This window comes from Trachurus japonicus, chromosome 9 (assembly GCF_045865225.1).
Source record: "Trachurus japonicus isolate A0001 chromosome 9, Traja_1.0".
NCBI lineage: Eukaryota > Metazoa > Chordata > Actinopteri > Carangiformes > Carangidae > Trachurus > Trachurus japonicus.
The window spans coordinates 16525273-16543962 of record NC_140915.1 but is presented as its reverse complement, the minus strand read 5'-3'; the positions used below and the strand labels follow the sequence as shown (position 1 = coordinate 16543962).

General features: G+C 40.2%; 1 protein-coding gene across 5 annotated transcripts in view; it reads right to left on the bottom strand.

Moving 5' to 3' along the window:
* Positions 1-18690, bottom strand: part of ksr2 (kinase suppressor of ras 2) — a 118611-nt gene that overhangs the window by 77886 nt on the left and 22035 nt on the right. For 3 of the 5 annotated variants that reach the window (XM_085786273.1, XM_085786269.1, XM_085786270.1), the window contains exons 4-5: positions 11915-11950; positions 10235-10736 (exon numbers count right to left, since the gene is read on the bottom strand). In XM_085786273.1, coding sequence (XP_085642399.1) covers positions 10235-10736; positions 11915-11950 — 538 coding nt within the window. The remainder of the gene's footprint in view (positions 1-10234; positions 10737-11914; positions 11951-18690) is intronic. The other 2 variants (XM_085786271.1, XM_085786272.1) reach the window with 1 other exon arrangement.

The window sequence follows — 18690 nt, the reverse complement described above, 5'->3', positions numbered from 1 at the left end:
TTTTGTTCCGCATTTATGGTCAGTGGCCATGTAATAACTGAACTGAAGCCCTGAACCAGAAACAATGGACTTGCTTCAGTCTGCTGCCTGTTCCTTGCTTTGTCCTAATATTTTATCTATTTAGAAAAACACTGCTTACTTCCTTCATTTCATCTCCTATTGTGTTCATTACAGGCTCATGCACAAATGTAATTATAGAGTTTGACTTTGTGTGTTCAGATCACATCATAATTAAAGCTGTGCTTTGTTTACATACAATACTAATGTAAACAAACCTTTAAGAGCTTCAGACCGGAAAATACTGTATTTACACCTACAGTATATTTAGTTGCACTTTATTGTCATTATTTTATTATTACTTATTGAACGTTTTATTATTTTACTTATCCTATTACCTTTATTTATTTCATATCCCATGCTAGCCTGTTTTTATTTTATTTAGTGACTTGTGCATTTATTTATTTATTGTGGGTGGGATGTGGTGTGTTTTATTATGTAAAGTACTTAGTGTTGCATTTTTAATTGTATGAAAAGTGCTTTAGAAATAAAGCCTAATTGATTGATTGATTGATGTTTCACTTTGTGACTAATAGCAGGTTAGTTTTTTTTATAGATAGCAGATTTTCTCAAAGCCGCTCCTTTTTGGTGAGATCACTTTGACTGATGTTGATCTCATCATGATCGAAGCCGCAGCCTCGTCGCCACTTTCTTTACACCACATGAGGAAAAACTGAATCCGATTTTTTTTCCTTGACTGAATTGGTGGATGTTACAGATGAGGGTGAAATAACACATTGACAGGTTCTCAAAAGAGACGCATCAATGAGAGGAGTGAGGGGAGAAAGAAAAGGAAACAGGGGCAGAAAAGGAGGGAGAGAAATATATGATGTGTACACTCGGCTCAGTGAAAGCAAACAGCTAAATTAGTCATGGAGGGGATGCAAATTTGCTTCCCCTGAGTGTTGCATGGTAGAATTACCCCTGAGAGGAGCAGGGGGTGAATCATGCCAACCCCCGGTGCCATGTGATTTATTAGCAAACATCCAATTCAATAAGAAAGTGCTTAACATTCAAAAAGCTGTGAAAGTCTCATAAGGTGGCATTAACTATATGATATTACCATTTCCACTGGAAAAAGGAGGAGGGGAGGCAGGGGTGGGGGGTGGGGGAGAGCGTGGAGAAACAAACACGCCCACTTTCCAGAACGATCTTGGTGTGACGTGCCAAGTGGAGCTGTGACAGACTGAAAACTCACTTGGCCTTTTCCACGCACACATGTTACTACTCATTAACATAGACAACGAGGTTCATTAATTGACACTCCAGCCCAAAGAGCCTCTCTCCTCCTTTGAAAAGGGCACGGAGAGAGAGGAGGGAGGGGGAGGGTGATGGGAGGGCAGGAGGCAGGGAGGAGGGATGAGAGATAGAAAAGGCAGCGACATAAGCAAATTGAAATTGCCTAGAAATTAAAGTTTAAGTGGTGCTGGGTATCCGGCGCACACTTATTTAAACTATTAACATGTTGAGCAGCTATCGCACGCAGGCGTCAAAGAAATGCTCAACCTGCACGTAGACACACACACACACACACTCGTGTTGTGAGATGTGATCGGTTTGTAATGATCAGTGCATTTGGTAGAAGAGATAGAATCAGTGTTCTCTTAAAATCTTCACGTTAGTGGGGCGTCGATTAGATCAGTTGGTAGAGCAGGCGCCCCACGTGCAGAGGCTGCAGTCTTCGCCGCAGCCGGCCCGGTATCGGATCCCGACTCGGGCGGCCCTTTTCTGCATGTCATTCTCCCTCTCCCTGCCTCCCCATTTCCTGTCTCTCTACTACTAAACTATCGATTAAAGGCAAAAGCCTAACTAAAAATCTTTTTCAATGCAGGAACTGTTTTTCCGAAGCCAAAGAACCAGACTGAGGGTGCCAGGGTGTAAACTTAGGTAGGTAGGTGGTAAGGTAGATGGTTAGGTAGGTATTCAGGGAGGTAGGGAGGTAGGTAGTTGGTAAGGAAGGTAGGTAGGTAGGTAAGGTAAGATAGGTAGTTGGTGAGGTATGTAGGTAGGTTAGGTAAGTAAGTAGGTAGGTAGTAAGGAATGTAGGTAGGTAGTTGGTAAGGTATGTAGGTAGAGTTAGGTAAGTAGGTAGGTAGTAAGGAATGTAGGTAGGTAGGTAGTTGGTAAGGAAGGTAGGTAAGTAGTTGGTAAGGTAGGATTACCAATTGAAAGTCCCTCATCCAGGGTTGAAACCAGCCTCTCTCCTTTCCAACATCCACTCAGACATTGTTGTTAGTGTTTGCTTCAGCTTCAGTTCATGTTTCCCGTTTTATTTTTGAAATATCTCATGTGTCTTCCTGTCTATTTCTGCGTCTGTAGCCCTGTGTTAGTTTTCTGTAAGCTAGCTCTTTTTCTTTGCCGTGTTCATTCCCTGTGTCCAGATCTGTTTGTTTGTTTTTTTTTAATGTCATGATGTTGTGTTGTCTCTCATCTTTGTCCATTGTTGGATGAGGTTGGCTACACACTCCACTTTGGGCCTAAACCATGGGGTGTGGCTTCAAGGCTTGTGTGAATCGATTATTTGTCCAAATAATCCTCAAGTGTGTTGTTTCAGTACAATTGTTTTACTGCTCCTGATCTAGTTGGATCGTCCAACAGAAACACCGACAGCAGCCAATGAAGGCGATCGGCCAGATGTTTCTACAGCTCCTGTTTTATTTTGAAATGTCTCATGTGTGTCTCATTATTTAGCCTGTATGTCTTTGCCAGTTCATATTAATCAGTTTTGACTGAATTCAGCTGCTCCGTTTTGTTTTGTTTTGTTTTGTTTTGTTTCTTCATTCCCTGCTGGTTTTTCTGTTGGATTATACTTTTCTTATTTTTTCTGTAGCTCCAACCCTTGACACACTCGAGGGCCGTCTTTCAGTTGTTTTGTTATTTGCCCTCTCCATGAGTTATTAAAGTTTCTCTTTGTTCATTGAATCTTTTGTGTGTCTGCCTCGATTCAGAAAATAAAAAAACTTAAAACGCAACAGGAATATACAAAAAGAAGAGCAAGTGGAGCTAGGGAATCAACACAAGTGCTGTTAAAATGTCTCATGCAAGACATAATAATAATATAAGAATTAATAGAGGTCAACAAGGATAAGACGTGGACAGAAATTGTGTTGTGGATTAATTGTGTGAGTTTCTATTCTATTTAAAATGTTAAGAATCAGTTGAAACTGTCTTTATGTCTATAACCTTGGCGAGGAGTCAGGTTGAGGGCAAGATGGCAACTGCAGAACTGAACTGGATGCATCATTGAGTGCAAAAAACAGCTGGTGGCTGTTGATGTTAATTACCTATTGTTTCCAATTTTCATTTGTGGTGGAAACAAACAAGAAAAACAAGAGAGGGTCTCGAGTTCCTAGTTTCACATCATTTATTGTCAAGTGTTTCAGGTGGGTTTTTAATTTGGTGGAATTTAGAGGATTGTATTTCTAGTGTTTGTCGGTGCAGCAGTGACAACAGGGAAAAATCCTGGAAAGAGAAATTAGAGACTGATTAGCAAATCTCTTGACCATGTCAACAAAGGCACTGCTGGTTTAATTGATTTACAGAGTGTGTGTGCGTGTTGTTCACAGTGTACATGAGAGTCTGTGTTTGCAGGTTCTTGGAAGCACTTGACTGAATCCTGTATTCAGAGTCGAATTAGTAAACGGAAATCTTGATATACTGATAAATAGTAAATAAAATGGACATTAAAACTCAAAATATATGAAATAAGATTTTGTGTCAATGTAGAAATCATATAAACACAACAATTTTAGAAACATTAGATGAGCCACTTCTCGGTTTGTTCCATGAGCTTTTCACTATTGATCAGACACAATCGTTCATGTCACGCACAGTTAACAGTGATTTTGATGACATTTTCCCAGCTCACCAGCGGATTCAGTCATCACACAAAAACAAACAGTAATATTGGCACTGTATTGATCTGGCAGCGCTGCTCTTTAACCCTGTCCCTTCTGGGTAAAAAGGGTTGCCAAGATTAATCCATCGACAGAAAGTTTCTATGAGCGATAAGAAGGAGATTAAGATTAATTTATCACCCACTTCGATGACCCTTCCTGCTCAGACTAGTTAGTTTTAATAGTTTCAGTCTGAATAAATGACTGAAATTATATGACCTGTTTTGCTTTACTTTAAGTTTTGTTGTATCAGGTTTTTCAGGAATGATTCATATCTGGCTATATTTTATGGTGACACAACAAAAAGATACAAGTGCACACAAGTATATCAATTAAATTATTAAAATATGAACTGGAGGCCTCGTCTGTATATGCATATTTACTGTGAGTGACTCAGACTAATTTCAAATTAATTACTCCCCTAAATTCCCCTAAACTTGGCAACATACCTGAACTCAGCATAATTTCTTTTTTTTTCATGCTGGCAAACAGCTCATTAATTATCGTAGGGGGAATGTGTGTGGTTTTTTTCCCACTTTGTAGTCTCCACAAAGTGATAAAGAAGGTACAGACGCAAACAGCAGGGGTGACTAGAGTAAAACTAATAGTTCCTGCTCAGCGGACTCCAGGCTCCAGGCTTTGGACAAAAACTCTGGCTTCTTGCATTTTTTTCTGACAAACTGTTGTTTTAACTTTGAATAATGAAAATGATTTGAATGCAAATCAGGTCTCTCTACTGTATAAATCTTCAGACGCTATAATGTGAGGTTGGACCGAGTAAAAACTTAAAAAGCGTGTGCGACTCCTTCAGTGACTTTCACTGTAAAAGAAAGGGCAGCGTGTCACTTGCAAATGACTTCATGCTTCATGCTAATTGGCGAGATTATGCTACTTGTTAAAGACATGCCTCAAGTTTCTAATTTTATTTCATTACCATAGGAACAAGAAGAAGAATCGGCTCTGTTGATATCTACAAAGATCTGCTGGAAAATGTAAAATGTAATTTGATGCTTTGAAATTAAACCACAGAAAATATTATCAATATCAGTTGGATAAGGCTTCATTAGGTAAAAAAAAAAAGAAAGACTATATATTAAAAATATGTTTGAGAAAGTGTTAACATATGACACTCATAGAGGATCAAGATCAAGGTCATGGGTTTAAAATGAAGTACTTAATTCAACATAGCAAAGGTCTTCTTGTAATGAAAGCTGCAGTTATCACAGACTTTTTTCTTTTTGGTTAAAAAGATTGACGCTGAAGTTTCATGTGGCTGACGCACAGGTAATTTCTTCTAATGACCACTATTAATCATGGTTAAACAGTCACTACACAATATGTCAGTATAATCTGAAAAGTAATTCTAGGAAGTGAGAATGAACCTCTGGGTGAAATCAATTTAGTGCTATACTCTTTAGTAATGTTTCAGCTACATGTTGTTTTTCTGTGACTACTTTTCATGTAATTCTGCTTTTCTACTTTTACAACTTGTTCGTATTATTCAACCCTCAGATGAACACGTTTGTCTGTTTTTGATAAAACAACAGATTTGCCCCAAATTAAATGTCACAACCTGTCTTTTTTCTCCCATTACAAATCGCTGTCGGTGAAATAAATCTACTCTGTGATCTGACACCACTATAATTGAGGTTTAGTGTTGGTGTGTTTAAAAAAGACTCCGTCTGAGTTAGATTACAGTTCTTGTTGCGACTACAGGGCCTTCGTCATGATGGCTGGAAGAAACACACACTGATTATCAGTAGGAAACAGGACAATTGCAGCAGTGACCTGTGAACTTACTACTTCGCTAAGGTTAAAAGACCTTCAGCGCCATGGTTACAATAATACCCACATGGTTACAATGAGGACAACAGTCACAGACAATGCGTGAGCTTAGAATTATAGGGTTCTATCTCCGTCTTGGGTAGTTCCGAGATATTGAGCATCAAAGTTCCAACTCGGCTTGTGTTTTGGTTGATAGAACATTTTTATTTTATGAATAACTAATTAAAAAAATGTTGAAAATTTAAAAATAACACCACACAGGCATTAACAGACCACTAATGGATGATATTATGCAAAAAACTCAATTTTGAAAAAAATGGAGATAGAACCTTATAATTCTAAGCTCACGAATGGTAGAAACAGATGCCTGCAATAACATGTCGGATATAATGTTCATATCCACTCTGGCCACTAGAGGTCGTTCTTACTTCAATGTAAATTTTCATTGTTTTGCGTGATTCTGCTGAAATTATGCTAATTTGTTTTTCTTCTTGATGCATCATGTTACAAAATCTTTATATCTATCATCATTTATTCATGTATTAAAATCATTAGTATGTTTCCAAAGGCAATGAAATGGTTTAATCCGATAACAGCTACGTAGTACATAACTCAATCAGTACACGCTGACTGCAAATTGCGTGTAAATATTAACTATGTATATATTGTTTTTCACAGTCTATTTTTTTATTTTCAATATGGGGTTTTATACTTCTTGCTTCTCCTTATTAATATCATTATTTACCTTTTTATCGTTGTTGTAGTTATAAATATTTCTGTGTGAAATCAAAAGTTTCGGTGTAAGAGTTATAAAGTGAATCCAATTGATATATCTATTTTTATCTATATTAAAACTGAACATTACATAAATAGACATTATATAAGATTAAACACTATGCCTTTATGGTAAATTTTAAGGCTTTATTTAGTGATATTCTAAAGTCTATATAATGTGAATGTGTTGGTTACTGCAGCACTTTAATCTACAGCTAGAAAAACTCAACTCAAACATGAATCCTGAACACGGTGGCCCAGGTCCAAACAGCTAGAAGTGAAAAGAATTGAGCATCTAATGACCCAAACGAGCCCAGAGAGCTTTGTCAGGAGACACAGAACCAAATCACTTCTGAAATACGAATCAATATGAGATGAAAATGAATGTTTCTGGGCTCGCTACTTGACAGGTGGTAAGAAATAATACTCCAATTTCCTGACACAGGTGAAAGTTTGCTTTCCTAATGCATCACGACTTTGAAAGAAAAAGACAAATTGGCAGCTGTTTCATCTTGGGGTGAGATTTTCTTGGATCCATACATATTACTGAGCACATCGGTAAGGAGGCAATTTGCTCATTATTTCTAGGGAGGGATGGAGACGAGCCCGTGGTTCAGTGCGATCTGAAAAGGAAAACACATTATCACACGGACAAACAGATTAAACCGCGAAGCACAGAGCCCATAAAGCAGAGGACGGGGGTTCACGCTGACAAGACCGCAGCGTTTGCAGTGTTTTCAACAATATAAAAAAAAATAACTGGAAACAATTTCGAGAGCACGATTGCAGAAACGTCCTCGCACGCTATCGCAAAAGCACATCTGGCACACCTGAAGACAAATTAACATCGAAATAGAGGCTGTTACACCTCAGAAAGGCCATTAAGACTCCCCGAAAGCACTTAACGTCACTTTTAGAGACATAAGACAAGGTGAGCAATACTTATAAATACGTTTTTAGACAAAAAACATGAATATTAACCACCAATCAGAGAATCTCTATACATATTTATTCATCGTCTTTTACCAGTGGAGTTTCTAAGGCTCTTACTCTTAACTTTTCTATGTCTATATATAAAGAACTGCTACAACAATTAAACAAAATCTTTAATCTTTACCAAACAGGATAACTTGACAGTGTTTCCAATGGGAAATCGTAGTATTAAGATTAAATGAGCTGTCATTTATCCTTCACTGCCAAAACTCAAATTCTCAATTTTTTTCCCTGAACAGCGTGGTATGTCGTGCATTCTTGCACATTCAGCTCCATAGACTTTGTGCTGTGTTATGCAGTGATAATGAGATATCAGGCCATATCTCATTAAGATAAAGGGAGAAAAATGTCTCTTGGGGTCAGAGGGTAATCTCTGGTTATTGTGTCCTGGCCACTGTGCCAGGCAATTAAGCAGGAGAAAATGAGGACCTAAGGAGCAGTGTGAGCTTATTAAAATCCTGAGGTTGGCGACGGGGGGAAATATGCGTAATGTAGAAGGAACCAGCCATTAAAGAATGAATTGTTATATATTTTTCTTTAGGGTCCGGTGAAATGTGAAATGCAAGTTGTTGTTTTTCATCCTGACTGTGGAAAAACAAGGTGAGGGATGGTAATTTTCAATTAAAGATTTAAGAAAAATTGTAGCACATAATGAACTTTCAGGCCTTCTAGCCTCAGGTATTTGCTCTTGCGTCAGGAAAAAAACTTAGCAATGAAGCCATTTCCCTCGTGCATACAGATGCAGATGGGAAAAAAACAAGTACGTGCACCTCATGCCAGAACTGAACCACCAACGTGATGCTTGCCAGCACCATCCTCCAACCAATTATGATGTATTACGAGAGGTACTTGGCTACCAGAGAAGCCAGCAGATCTGCCCTGTCTCGATGAGTTGCAACATTTCCAGGCACACACACACACATACGCACACACACACACACAGGCCATTGATTAGAGGGGCTCAAGTCACAGCCTGCAGTCTATCAGTGCTTAGGGACCGGTAATCAATTCTCTAATGCCGTTTGAGCTTATTCACTGCAGCTATGATCCACTCCTAGAAGTACATACACGCACACACTCCGCACTCGCTCACTGATGTGTGGACGTGGCCCTGTCCGCGAACCGAGCACACGCCGCCGAATATAACCCAGATGGCCATCGTAAAAGCAGAGGACAACTCCCAAATATTAACTTACCAAGTGTAGCAGTGATAGGGCACTGTCATCTAATGGCATTATCAAAATGAGTGCGGCTCTCCTGAGGCGGACTCTGGTTCCTGATTACCTAGCGGTGGTGGACCCTGTTTGTGGCCAAATCTGATCAGCATAGCACCAGACGCAGGCTTGGCCGGTCAGGAACTCAGCCCCAAGGCCCCTTATCTCCACCGACAGGCCGTTGGCTCTTTATGGGCAATGATGTCCTCCTAGGAATTAATCTGATTGGGCTCTGGTAGGAGATTATGTTGTGGAGTAAAACTGCTGAAAGGAAGAGGTGCGGCCCCAAACTTTTTTCTTTTCTGTGTGACTTGAATCAGATGGAGTCGCAGTGTGAGGCCGCGCACACACACACACACACATCAGGAAGAGCAAGCGCTGACATCTCTGACCGTTTGCTTTGGGCAGGCCATTTACGGAAACTGACTTAAGCAGTGTTAACTTGGAACATTGGCTCTGAGAAACTTTATAAACAAGGTCGTTTTGACAGTGAAAACAAATGTGTGCAATAAGATCCATGTAGCCTCGGTGCTGAAGTACAACGCTGATCATTAAATGCTCGATTCTTTAAAAGGCATCGAGACTTTCTACACAGCTGTAAACCCGATAAAATCATTACACAAAGCCTCGTCTCTAACGGCCGTCGATCATGTGACACGTACTGGAGAACGTTTTCGTAGAGAGGCGGATCATTAAATATGATCCATGCAAATGCTACATTGTATTTCTGACACAAGCACATTTACGTGCAGCTTAAATCTCACAATGTTCCCTCAACTACATTCATCTGTTCACTGAAGATGAAACTACTCCACAGGATGTAAAGTAATTAAAATGAGCCATCTTTCAAGCAGCTATACCATGTTAGTTATTGCTAAAAATAAAGCATCTGTAATAATGTAATAAGTAATAAAAAAGGAGACCTTTTTCTCATAAGTACTTTTGCTATTGTATTGCTACTTTTAGTCAAGTAAGATTATATAATTTTTATGCTGCAATCAATTCATCTTCAAATGCATAAATACATATATTATCAGAATTGTCGGGTATATTCAATAGCTAAGTACTGTAACATCAGCAGTTCTTGACAGTAGTAACTCAATGTGTATGATTTCACAAAAGTGAAACAAGGCCTCATTTGCCACAGAGAACATGACTCTCTGTAAATTATGAATATGAATATAAATCAGAGCTTAATTAACCCAGATAATGCTTTTGTGTAACGGATTAAAATAATTCTTTTGTGTGTTGTTTCCTAATGATTGTTGAGAATAGTGGCCTGTTCTCAAAGATTACAGGTGTAAACAAAACCTGGGCAGAATCAGAGAGAGTAATTATGACTTTGATTTTTTTATTGTTTAGTTTTTCTTTTTATACTTAAAAAGCCCTGTCAATCAATTTCAAAGTGGTAGCAGGTTCCACCTTTAGGTTTTTACTTTCTTTTCAAAACTTTTATTTACAAGGTAACACATTAAGCTCCAAAATGGCCGCCAACAGGTGTACAGTAGCACTTACTTTGGTGTCTGCGTCTCCTCCAAACGGTTCCCCAGCTGGAACTCGTGGGACTTGCTGCGATGCAGCGCGGTGAAGCCCGGCAGCAGATGGATGAGTTTGCGGCTGGGCGGAGGCGGCGTCCCCGGGGCCTTCACTTTGTTCCTCCGCCGCATGGGAGGCGTGCCCGGTGGGGTCATGGTGTTGATCACCAAGGGAGTCCGAGGAGGCGTGTGGCCAAAATGCCTCTGGCGGGGTGACGGGGGCAGGGAGCGGTGACCAGAGTCCAGGGAAGGGAAGAGCCCTGTGGCGGGGCTGTCGACGGTCAGTCGATCGACGTACAAAGGGGGGGCCAGGGCCTGGGGGCTGTGGCACATGTGCTGGTTGTACTTGGACTGGACTTTGGGGCTTTGGGAGAGCTGGAAGCGGATCCACTGACTGGCCTCTGGCTGGCACACCGGGGTGTTTTCTTTGCCCGATTCAGATGTGGGCCACTGGATGGACCAGTCCTGCTTCGCCTGGCTCCCTGTTGGAGGATTGCAGCGACAAACACTGTTAAAACACCATCATAACACCCTGTGTGTTAAAGGGATAGTTCAACATTTTTGGCAAATTGGCCCATTGCCATAATCCCTATAGTTTTAGGAGTAGCTTTGTCACCTTTAATTGTCGGTGCAACCTATTTTTAGAAGGGCGGAGCAGAGCCGCGAGCTGCTCAGAGGCTAATGGGATTTCTTGGTTTCCCTCATCAAACTCATCAAATACACAATCCAACAACTCCAAAACGCTCTGGTGGACAAGTTATGACCAGCTCACGGCTCTGCTCACCCGTTCTAAAAATAGCTTGCACCGACAATTAAAGGTAACAAACCTACTCCTAAAAATATAAGGATTATGGCAATGGGCCAATTTGCCAAAATGTTGTACTATCCCTTTAAAGGAGGCCACACTAAACATGAAATACAATATCTTCTTGCTCATCCGTTGTGATATCCAGCCATGCAAATGGATTAGTTTTAATTTGCCCAGGTTTGGACTCCACACCTACGGGTTGGTTTTTAGAAATGACATTTTGAAAAGTGAAACAGCAACACTTCCTGACACAATATCTTGGATAAACCACACTCATCCTCATTGTAACTACTTTCTACTGAAGCGTGAGTCGCTATGAAAAGTGTTGAAACAGTTCTTGTGTAAAAAGAGGTTGCTGTTGAAATATGACAGGTTTTTTTTTAATCACTGAGAGCAGAGCACTCTGTAAAAAATCTCTACCTGGGCAAATATGCATGAAAGTGTGTGTGTAGTTAGACTAAATTGGTTGTTGACATGCTCTTAATACTAAAATATCTACTTCTTGATTGCAGCAGAGAGAGTAATCCTGGCAGCAGGCAGCAGACATTTACGACCATCAAATGTGCCCAATTTGGGTGACGAAGAATTAACTTTGCAGTTCGTAGTGCAGTTGCATTGCGAAGCATGAATGAATGGAGTAAAAAAAAAAGAAGAAAAAGTGAGAGACATGAAGGAGTGCACCGAAACAGAACAAGGCAAAGCTGCATGAGTCATAACACAAGCCGACTTCCACCGAAACTCAACTTTCCGTTGAACAAGACAAAAAAAGGCAAAGAGGCAAAGAAAACGAAATAAGACTTGAAGGTGAGCAGCCAGAATGAGTGCTTCTGAGCTCGGATGACAATACTTTACCTCCGTTACTGTGAAATTTATCCTCCTCAAGTTGTTCTTCAGAAAAAAAGCAACAAAAAAGAAAAGAAGGTGTTTATTGATCTGGCAGAGACACAGCTGAAATTGTCTACAATATTTTTCTTGCCTTTCCATCTGCAGTTATGCATAGCCAAAAGGCTGTTGAGGAAAACAAAACATAATGTTGGCAGGAATTGATCTGGGAGCATCTCAGCAGATCTACTGTAGTATCTCATGCATGTCTGAGTTGGAGCAAAATTGACCTCACAGTCTTAAAAAAAAAAAACCTGCTATTGACCACCGAGCCACCATTAATGTAAATCTCTGTCAACAACCTTGATTTTTTTTTTTTTTTGTCATTATTTTTCTTCCCAGTGACATGGTCTCTGAGGAACTATAAGCATCAAAAAACACAAACTTCAAACACAGTGTCAACAACAGCAACATCAAATGAACCACGGAAAATATCTCTTATAAAAGAGAAAAAAAAGGTCCCAGAGGAACCAAAAGTTGATGGGGAAAAAAAGGCCTGCAGCCTTTCCTATTCTGTAATGTTATGGAGAAGAGGCCACAAGGAACGATGTGTTGTGGGAAGAGACGGCTGCAAACACACAAGGGACATAATATACAGAAATTTTTAAGGGTTTATTTTCTTTTTAAATATTTTTGGTCATGCATTTCCCTCAAAAATGCATAACTGGCTGAGTCATATCAAACAGAAAATGATTAGCATCTTTTAGTTTGTACTTTTGATTTCATGTTTCACTCTCATTAACCATCAGAAATTAAGTATTCTGTATGAATAACCACCTAAAAATTACCAGATTAACATCCAGGAGCTACAGTATTAGATGAAGTTGGCAACTAGCTGATGAACTTTATTAACCATTTAGCAGATACTATTTCTATCAGCACTTCAGTTGGCGAGTATTAGTATGTGTTGCTATTTCTGCATGGTAAAAGGAAGATGTTTGTGACATTCATCATAAAACCTAGGAGATAAAACGCCCCAAATGACAAAAAAGTGAAATAAAAATACTTTTAAATCATTACCCAATTCTTGGTATGTGACTGTCGTCAGTTTGAGAACAGCTCATTGTGTTTATTTTTAGGCCCAAAGTTTGACTGCAGCGAGTAAAGAAACACAATATTCCTCGTTCTGCTGTTTCAATTTGTTTTAGTTTTGTGTTGTTCTGCTCTGTTTTGTTTTGTATAAACTCCATAATGAAACCAGTGATGAAGAAATGCAAAGCTAAATCGTTGAATTACTATCCAGGAGGCTCCCAGCTGAGAACATAGAGAATAAAAAACAATTGTCAATAGCAATCAATCATCGGGGAGGAAAATATAGTTCAATCTGTGACGCATCCGTCAAACATGAGCACAAATATATCATGAAGGAAACATTATCCCAAACATTTAACATCACAACGATGATGTCCAGACTCAGACTGAAGTTTTATGATAAGAGAAGCTGGTGTTGTCTTTGTCATGGAAATGTGCAGCTTGTCAGCAGCTGAAAAGTGAAAGCACAAGATGTGAAATTGGAAACTAAAGAGCATTTCTGAAGAAGACATGCAGCCATGTTAATGACAATAGCTGTCCTCTCCAACATGGACTGGCGTTCCCGAAATACAGAGCACATTTGCAAGGACTGATTAACCTCAGCTCTAATTCACAGCTGTAATTCACACCTATGGGGTATTAGTCAGTGGAGTGTTTTGAGCCAAGCCGTCGCTGCCCTTTGTGTGGCCGCCTGAGGACCAGCGCTCACACTCGTCCCTGAACCCCGCATTTAGAGGTTCACATCTCGACCCTGAAGACCCCTTCAGAGGGATATCGAGACGCAGAACGGACGAGTGGGCGCCCAAAAGAGTGCTCATCCACAGATGTGGGAAAAGATGGAGGAGGATGCTTAATCAAGCCTCCTTTATTAGCGGGAATAAAACCACAACGGGGCACTCAAGAGATGTAAAAGTTCAGCTTGACCCCACGTGAACGACTAAAACTAATCAACAGCCAACTGGTGCCAACTCATATCAATGAGGCTGAGATCGCAGATGGGAGGCAAGAGAGCTGATCGCCCTTGGCGCAGGTCTGCAGGTGTTTCGTACCGACCACATGAGGTGTTAATATGTACTGTCCGTTTCAAAATTAGCACCTGGCAAAACTCTAACCAGATAGTTTTTTTGAAACTGAAACTGTCACCCAATCACGTTTGATTTAAATGATGAGCTTCCCTTTGGTAATTATATTCTTGCATAAAGCAGCCTCACTTTTAAAAAAAATTTAAAAAAAATGTTTTTGACAGCGCTGATGATACCCAAGTGAAATTTCTCTGCGAGGAAAAGCAATGAACTTGAATCACACTCATGAAACTGTTGCTTCAAGTAATGAGTCAATTCATCAAGCGCACTAGTCTCTTAGCAACTGCTTCAGCAAAATAGTAACCAGACTTGACTTATGAATTTCTTATTTCACATGATCTCACCTAAGCAAAAGCCTCAAGCAAACCAAAAAGCAGCTCGCCACCACCAAATGAGCTGAAGAAACAGACTGGAGCATAACCCCTTTGACAGCTGTAATTTCAGTTCATTTGTGTGACTTCTGCTTGTTAAGAGAGTTTTTGAAGTTGCTTTTCATCGAGAACTTTGACAAGATTAAAAAAAACAAGTCTTGCAATTCATCACGACTTTCGGGGGCTGAAAGGCGTTTCAACGGAGCAGTACCCGCTGATATCAAGTCTCGACAATGCTTCATCAGTTTCTGCGAACACATCTCCCCAGTCTTGCTCCTGGATTTTACCTTATAATGTTGCTTCTCTTTATCGTCAATGCCGTTTCTCTTTCAGCTGCGTCAAGTAATATTTAAACTGTGTCATAATATAAAATGACCATGATGCATTTGCAAGCACTTTCCATTTTCAAGTGTACAAAAAAAAAAATCCTGATGGTGCTATGAGCAAGCAATCACTGTCACAGCCTCCAGCCAAATCATAAAACGGTATAATTGTGCATCTTGAAATATTACCTCTCGACTAGACATTTCTGCTGGATGTCTGCTCTAATTAGCTGGATTACTGCCTCTAATATAAAAATGGGAGCTGAAAGAAAATCCTCTTCTATTTGAGCCAAGAATAAAGTCCAAACAACGGTATAAGGTGCAATTTGAACTTCTACAACAAAGACATGATAGTCTTTTCACTTCTACTGTACAAGAACGTGATTTTTTTTTTACTACTGCAGAAAGTTAAAATCCCTTTTTATATAGTTTAAAAGTCTTAGTTTGATTAAAAGCAAACCTCTTTCTAGCCAAGAGTTTGATTAGATCACTGACAACCACCCTCATGATTGAATGTTAAGAAACCAGCGATTAGCATAACTTAGCATCAAAGACTAGAAGAAGCAACGCTAGCTCAGTGAAAGGTTCAGAAACACATGACAGCAGAAAAAGTTAGCAAATGACTGGTGTAGCATTTAGTTGCTAAATAATAAACAATAAATATATTTTCTTGCCTGAACATTGAATTTACAACCATCATGTCGACACAAATACAACTAGGCCTTACGTCTTCCTGGAAGTGGAGGTACGCTCCTAGTAGGGATGGGTAATTCAACCAAAAGCACTATTCAATAATCACCGGGAACTAACCCATTATTTTTCGAATATTCGCAGATTAGAGTGAAATTCATCACATGGACAGAAACATAACCTCAAATGAGGGTAGATAGATGTTGCAAACAGATTTGCCATAAACTTGCAAGCTTTAATTTCATTAGCATTAACCACTATGTATGTAAGTTTTTTGTTTTTTTTACAAGCGATTATAAATGTCTTGCTTCTTTAAGGCAGCCTGGACTCTACAGTAACTGTATCAGAAAATGATAGCACAGGCCAAAAGGCTAGAGCTAGCTTACAGTAGCATGCTCCCTATAGAAGCAAAATTTAAACTCTTGACAAATATAGGAATGAAATTTGATGCAGTACTTTCAACGTCTCTAAAGCATAGTCAATGCTAGCCTTGGCTAAGGAGCAATAGAGAAAGCTGCGTAAATTTAGACGTCATTTATTTATGATTGACTTATTTGATCAGGATGTTAAGAGATGCTCTCAATTCAAACAGCGGTGAAAAGAGAGATAATGTGTTTAATTTTACATTATTAAACAGTTCTAGATGAGACAGAAATAATGATTATCACTCTCTTAGAAGCTAGGGCCTTTAATGCGAATGAATAAATGTACTGTTTCACCTAAAATATCTAACCCATCATTCAACCAATCCTCTCAGGACTTATTTCTCTCCATGCATTAGCAAAGCACCGGTTGAGTATGTGCATAATATCTTCGGATGTAATTTTGAAACCACATCATCAATCTTCCATTTTCTCTCTCTCTCTCACCTGAATAACCCTGCATCTTCGCATCAACTGTCGAACCAAACAATGCACCTGAAGCAGTTAGAGGCTGCTTCTCCCTCCTCAAGTGATTAATGCAAATAGCACAGCCCCACACCATTTACTGCGGCAATCTTAACATGCAGTGAGGGTTTGAGAAAGGCAGATAACAGCCTCATAATTGGACTAATTACCTCTAGATGTGTTGCTTCTTTGGGCTAAATGGCAGTGAAATGCCACTGGGACAGTAGCTGGTCTCTCTTACAGCCGCTGTAAACAGGGTTTGGCGAAAAGGGCAAACGGCTGAGTTCAATAGATGCAGCAGCGTTTTTTTTTTTTTTTTTAAATCCTGACTCTTTTGAGTGTAGCGTTTGTGCTGTGTAATCAGTGGGACGCAAAGTTGGGCCCCTGCTAATTAGTTAAACAGCCGATAAAGACCACCTGGGGGGGCGTTCAAGACGATGGGTGTTGGAGAGGGGGGTGGGGGTGGAGGGTTCGGTCAACGCTTCTTCTGGTCGCTTTCCTTCCCTGTTGCATCTGCTCTTTTCTTCTCAACATGACTGCGTTTCTTCTTCCTCACCTCCTGTCGTCATTGCCTCTTTCTCACCCTAATTTTCTCTCATGTTATTCAACATCCTCCTTCCTCTTCTCCCCATCCCCCTTCTCTTCTCTTTCTCTTCTCCTCATTCTCACATAATTCTTTGCGTCCTTTTTTTTTCTTTTTTCTTCTTACCGATGTCATTTGAAGCCAATTAGGTGTTTGTCTGCATGTGAAGCTGTCTCAAAAGCAGGGCATGGGGACATTCGGCTGGGGCTGTCAAAAGATTACAGAGGAAAGGCACCAAGGCAACCTGTCGTGCTGAGCAAAGATCAACACTATTAGCCTGATCAACAGAAGAAGTCAAGAAATTCTCCATGTGAAAATGTTTGAGTGTGTGTGTGTGTGTGTGTGTGTGTGTGTGTGTGGACTTGTCTAGAGGGGCGGGCTGGATAATGTGTGTATATTGCGGCACAAAGAACCGACCGGCTGCCTCCGAATCGTATGACTCATCCTCATTGCAACTCGTGGACTGCAATCCCAAGAGCCTGTAGTGAAAAAATTCTATTAACTTGCATTAGTTTCCTTCCTCCACCATTACACCACAGAGCAGCAGCAGCAGCAGCAGCAGCAGCTACATTTACTTATTATTATGTCCTCTATTTCTCCACTTGTGTGATGTATGGGGATTGTAAAGTATATGAATGTTTGTGTGTTTGTGTGTGTGTCTGCCAATTTTTTCTTTTTCCTCTTAATTCCTCATGACTCACAAACTGGAGCAACATATTTTCTTTGAAAAAAAAAGAGAGAAAAAGCATGCGGATAAATCTGCAAATCCTTCGTTCTGCTTTCATTCATAATGGCCGACTATATCTGTACTTTTGCAACAACCTCCAGATTTTTTAAAAGAGGAAAATATAACTCTTTAAAGAAAAAAAAAAAAGACTCAAGACATAAGAACATCCTCCGCTTCGTAGTCCTAAATGCTCTCGTGGGGCCCGTGCCACCCCGTATACATACATGCTGACGCACAGGTACTTGCACAATCCCACCATCACACACACACACACACAGATGTGCAAATGTGGCGAGATTTCAGAGCTATGACACATCTCGCTCTCCAAGCTCCATCTGGGTAAGAATATGAAGAATGCTGCTGAACAACCCTGTATTTCTCTCAGCTGAAAAGTGCCTCTCAACGCTCTGTGTGGTGGTGTAGCGGTGTAGCGGTGGTGGTGTTATTGTTGCTGTGGTGCATTCACACATCTCTAGCCGACCCCCCCTGTTAAGAGAGCCCATTAGTGGCTACGTGTGTGTGGCCAGACCCTGCCTTTAGAGAGGGAGGCAGAGGGGGAGGCAGGCAGGGAGGGAGGTGATGGGCAGAAGAAGAAGAAGAAGAAGAGAGGCAGAGAAAGAGGACGATAAAACAATAAACAGGACAGGAGGATGTGAGAGAGGAGAGACAGCAGACAAGTAAAGATATGAAACAAACACAGAGCACAACTTGTGATTCGATAACAGAGAACAGGTGGTTTTATATGAGAAGGGGGATTGTAACGTTTTATCTCTGTACAAACACAGTTTCTATGATCTTTAACCCCTGCTCAGTCTATTGGAGAGCTGCGTATTTTAATTAAAAATTCGCACCACACACCTAAAAACTCTGACAGCTTTGTATCCACTATATGTCCTGTTTCCCCCTTCCCCTCCTCCTCAGTAAACTCGCTGTTTCCAGGCTCTGGGTTCAAAGGTCAATCAATTCAATCCATAAAAAAACATGGATGAATATTTTAGGCTGCGTGTTGTGGGTTTTTTTACAGTTTAATGAAGATCGATCGTGTGTGTTT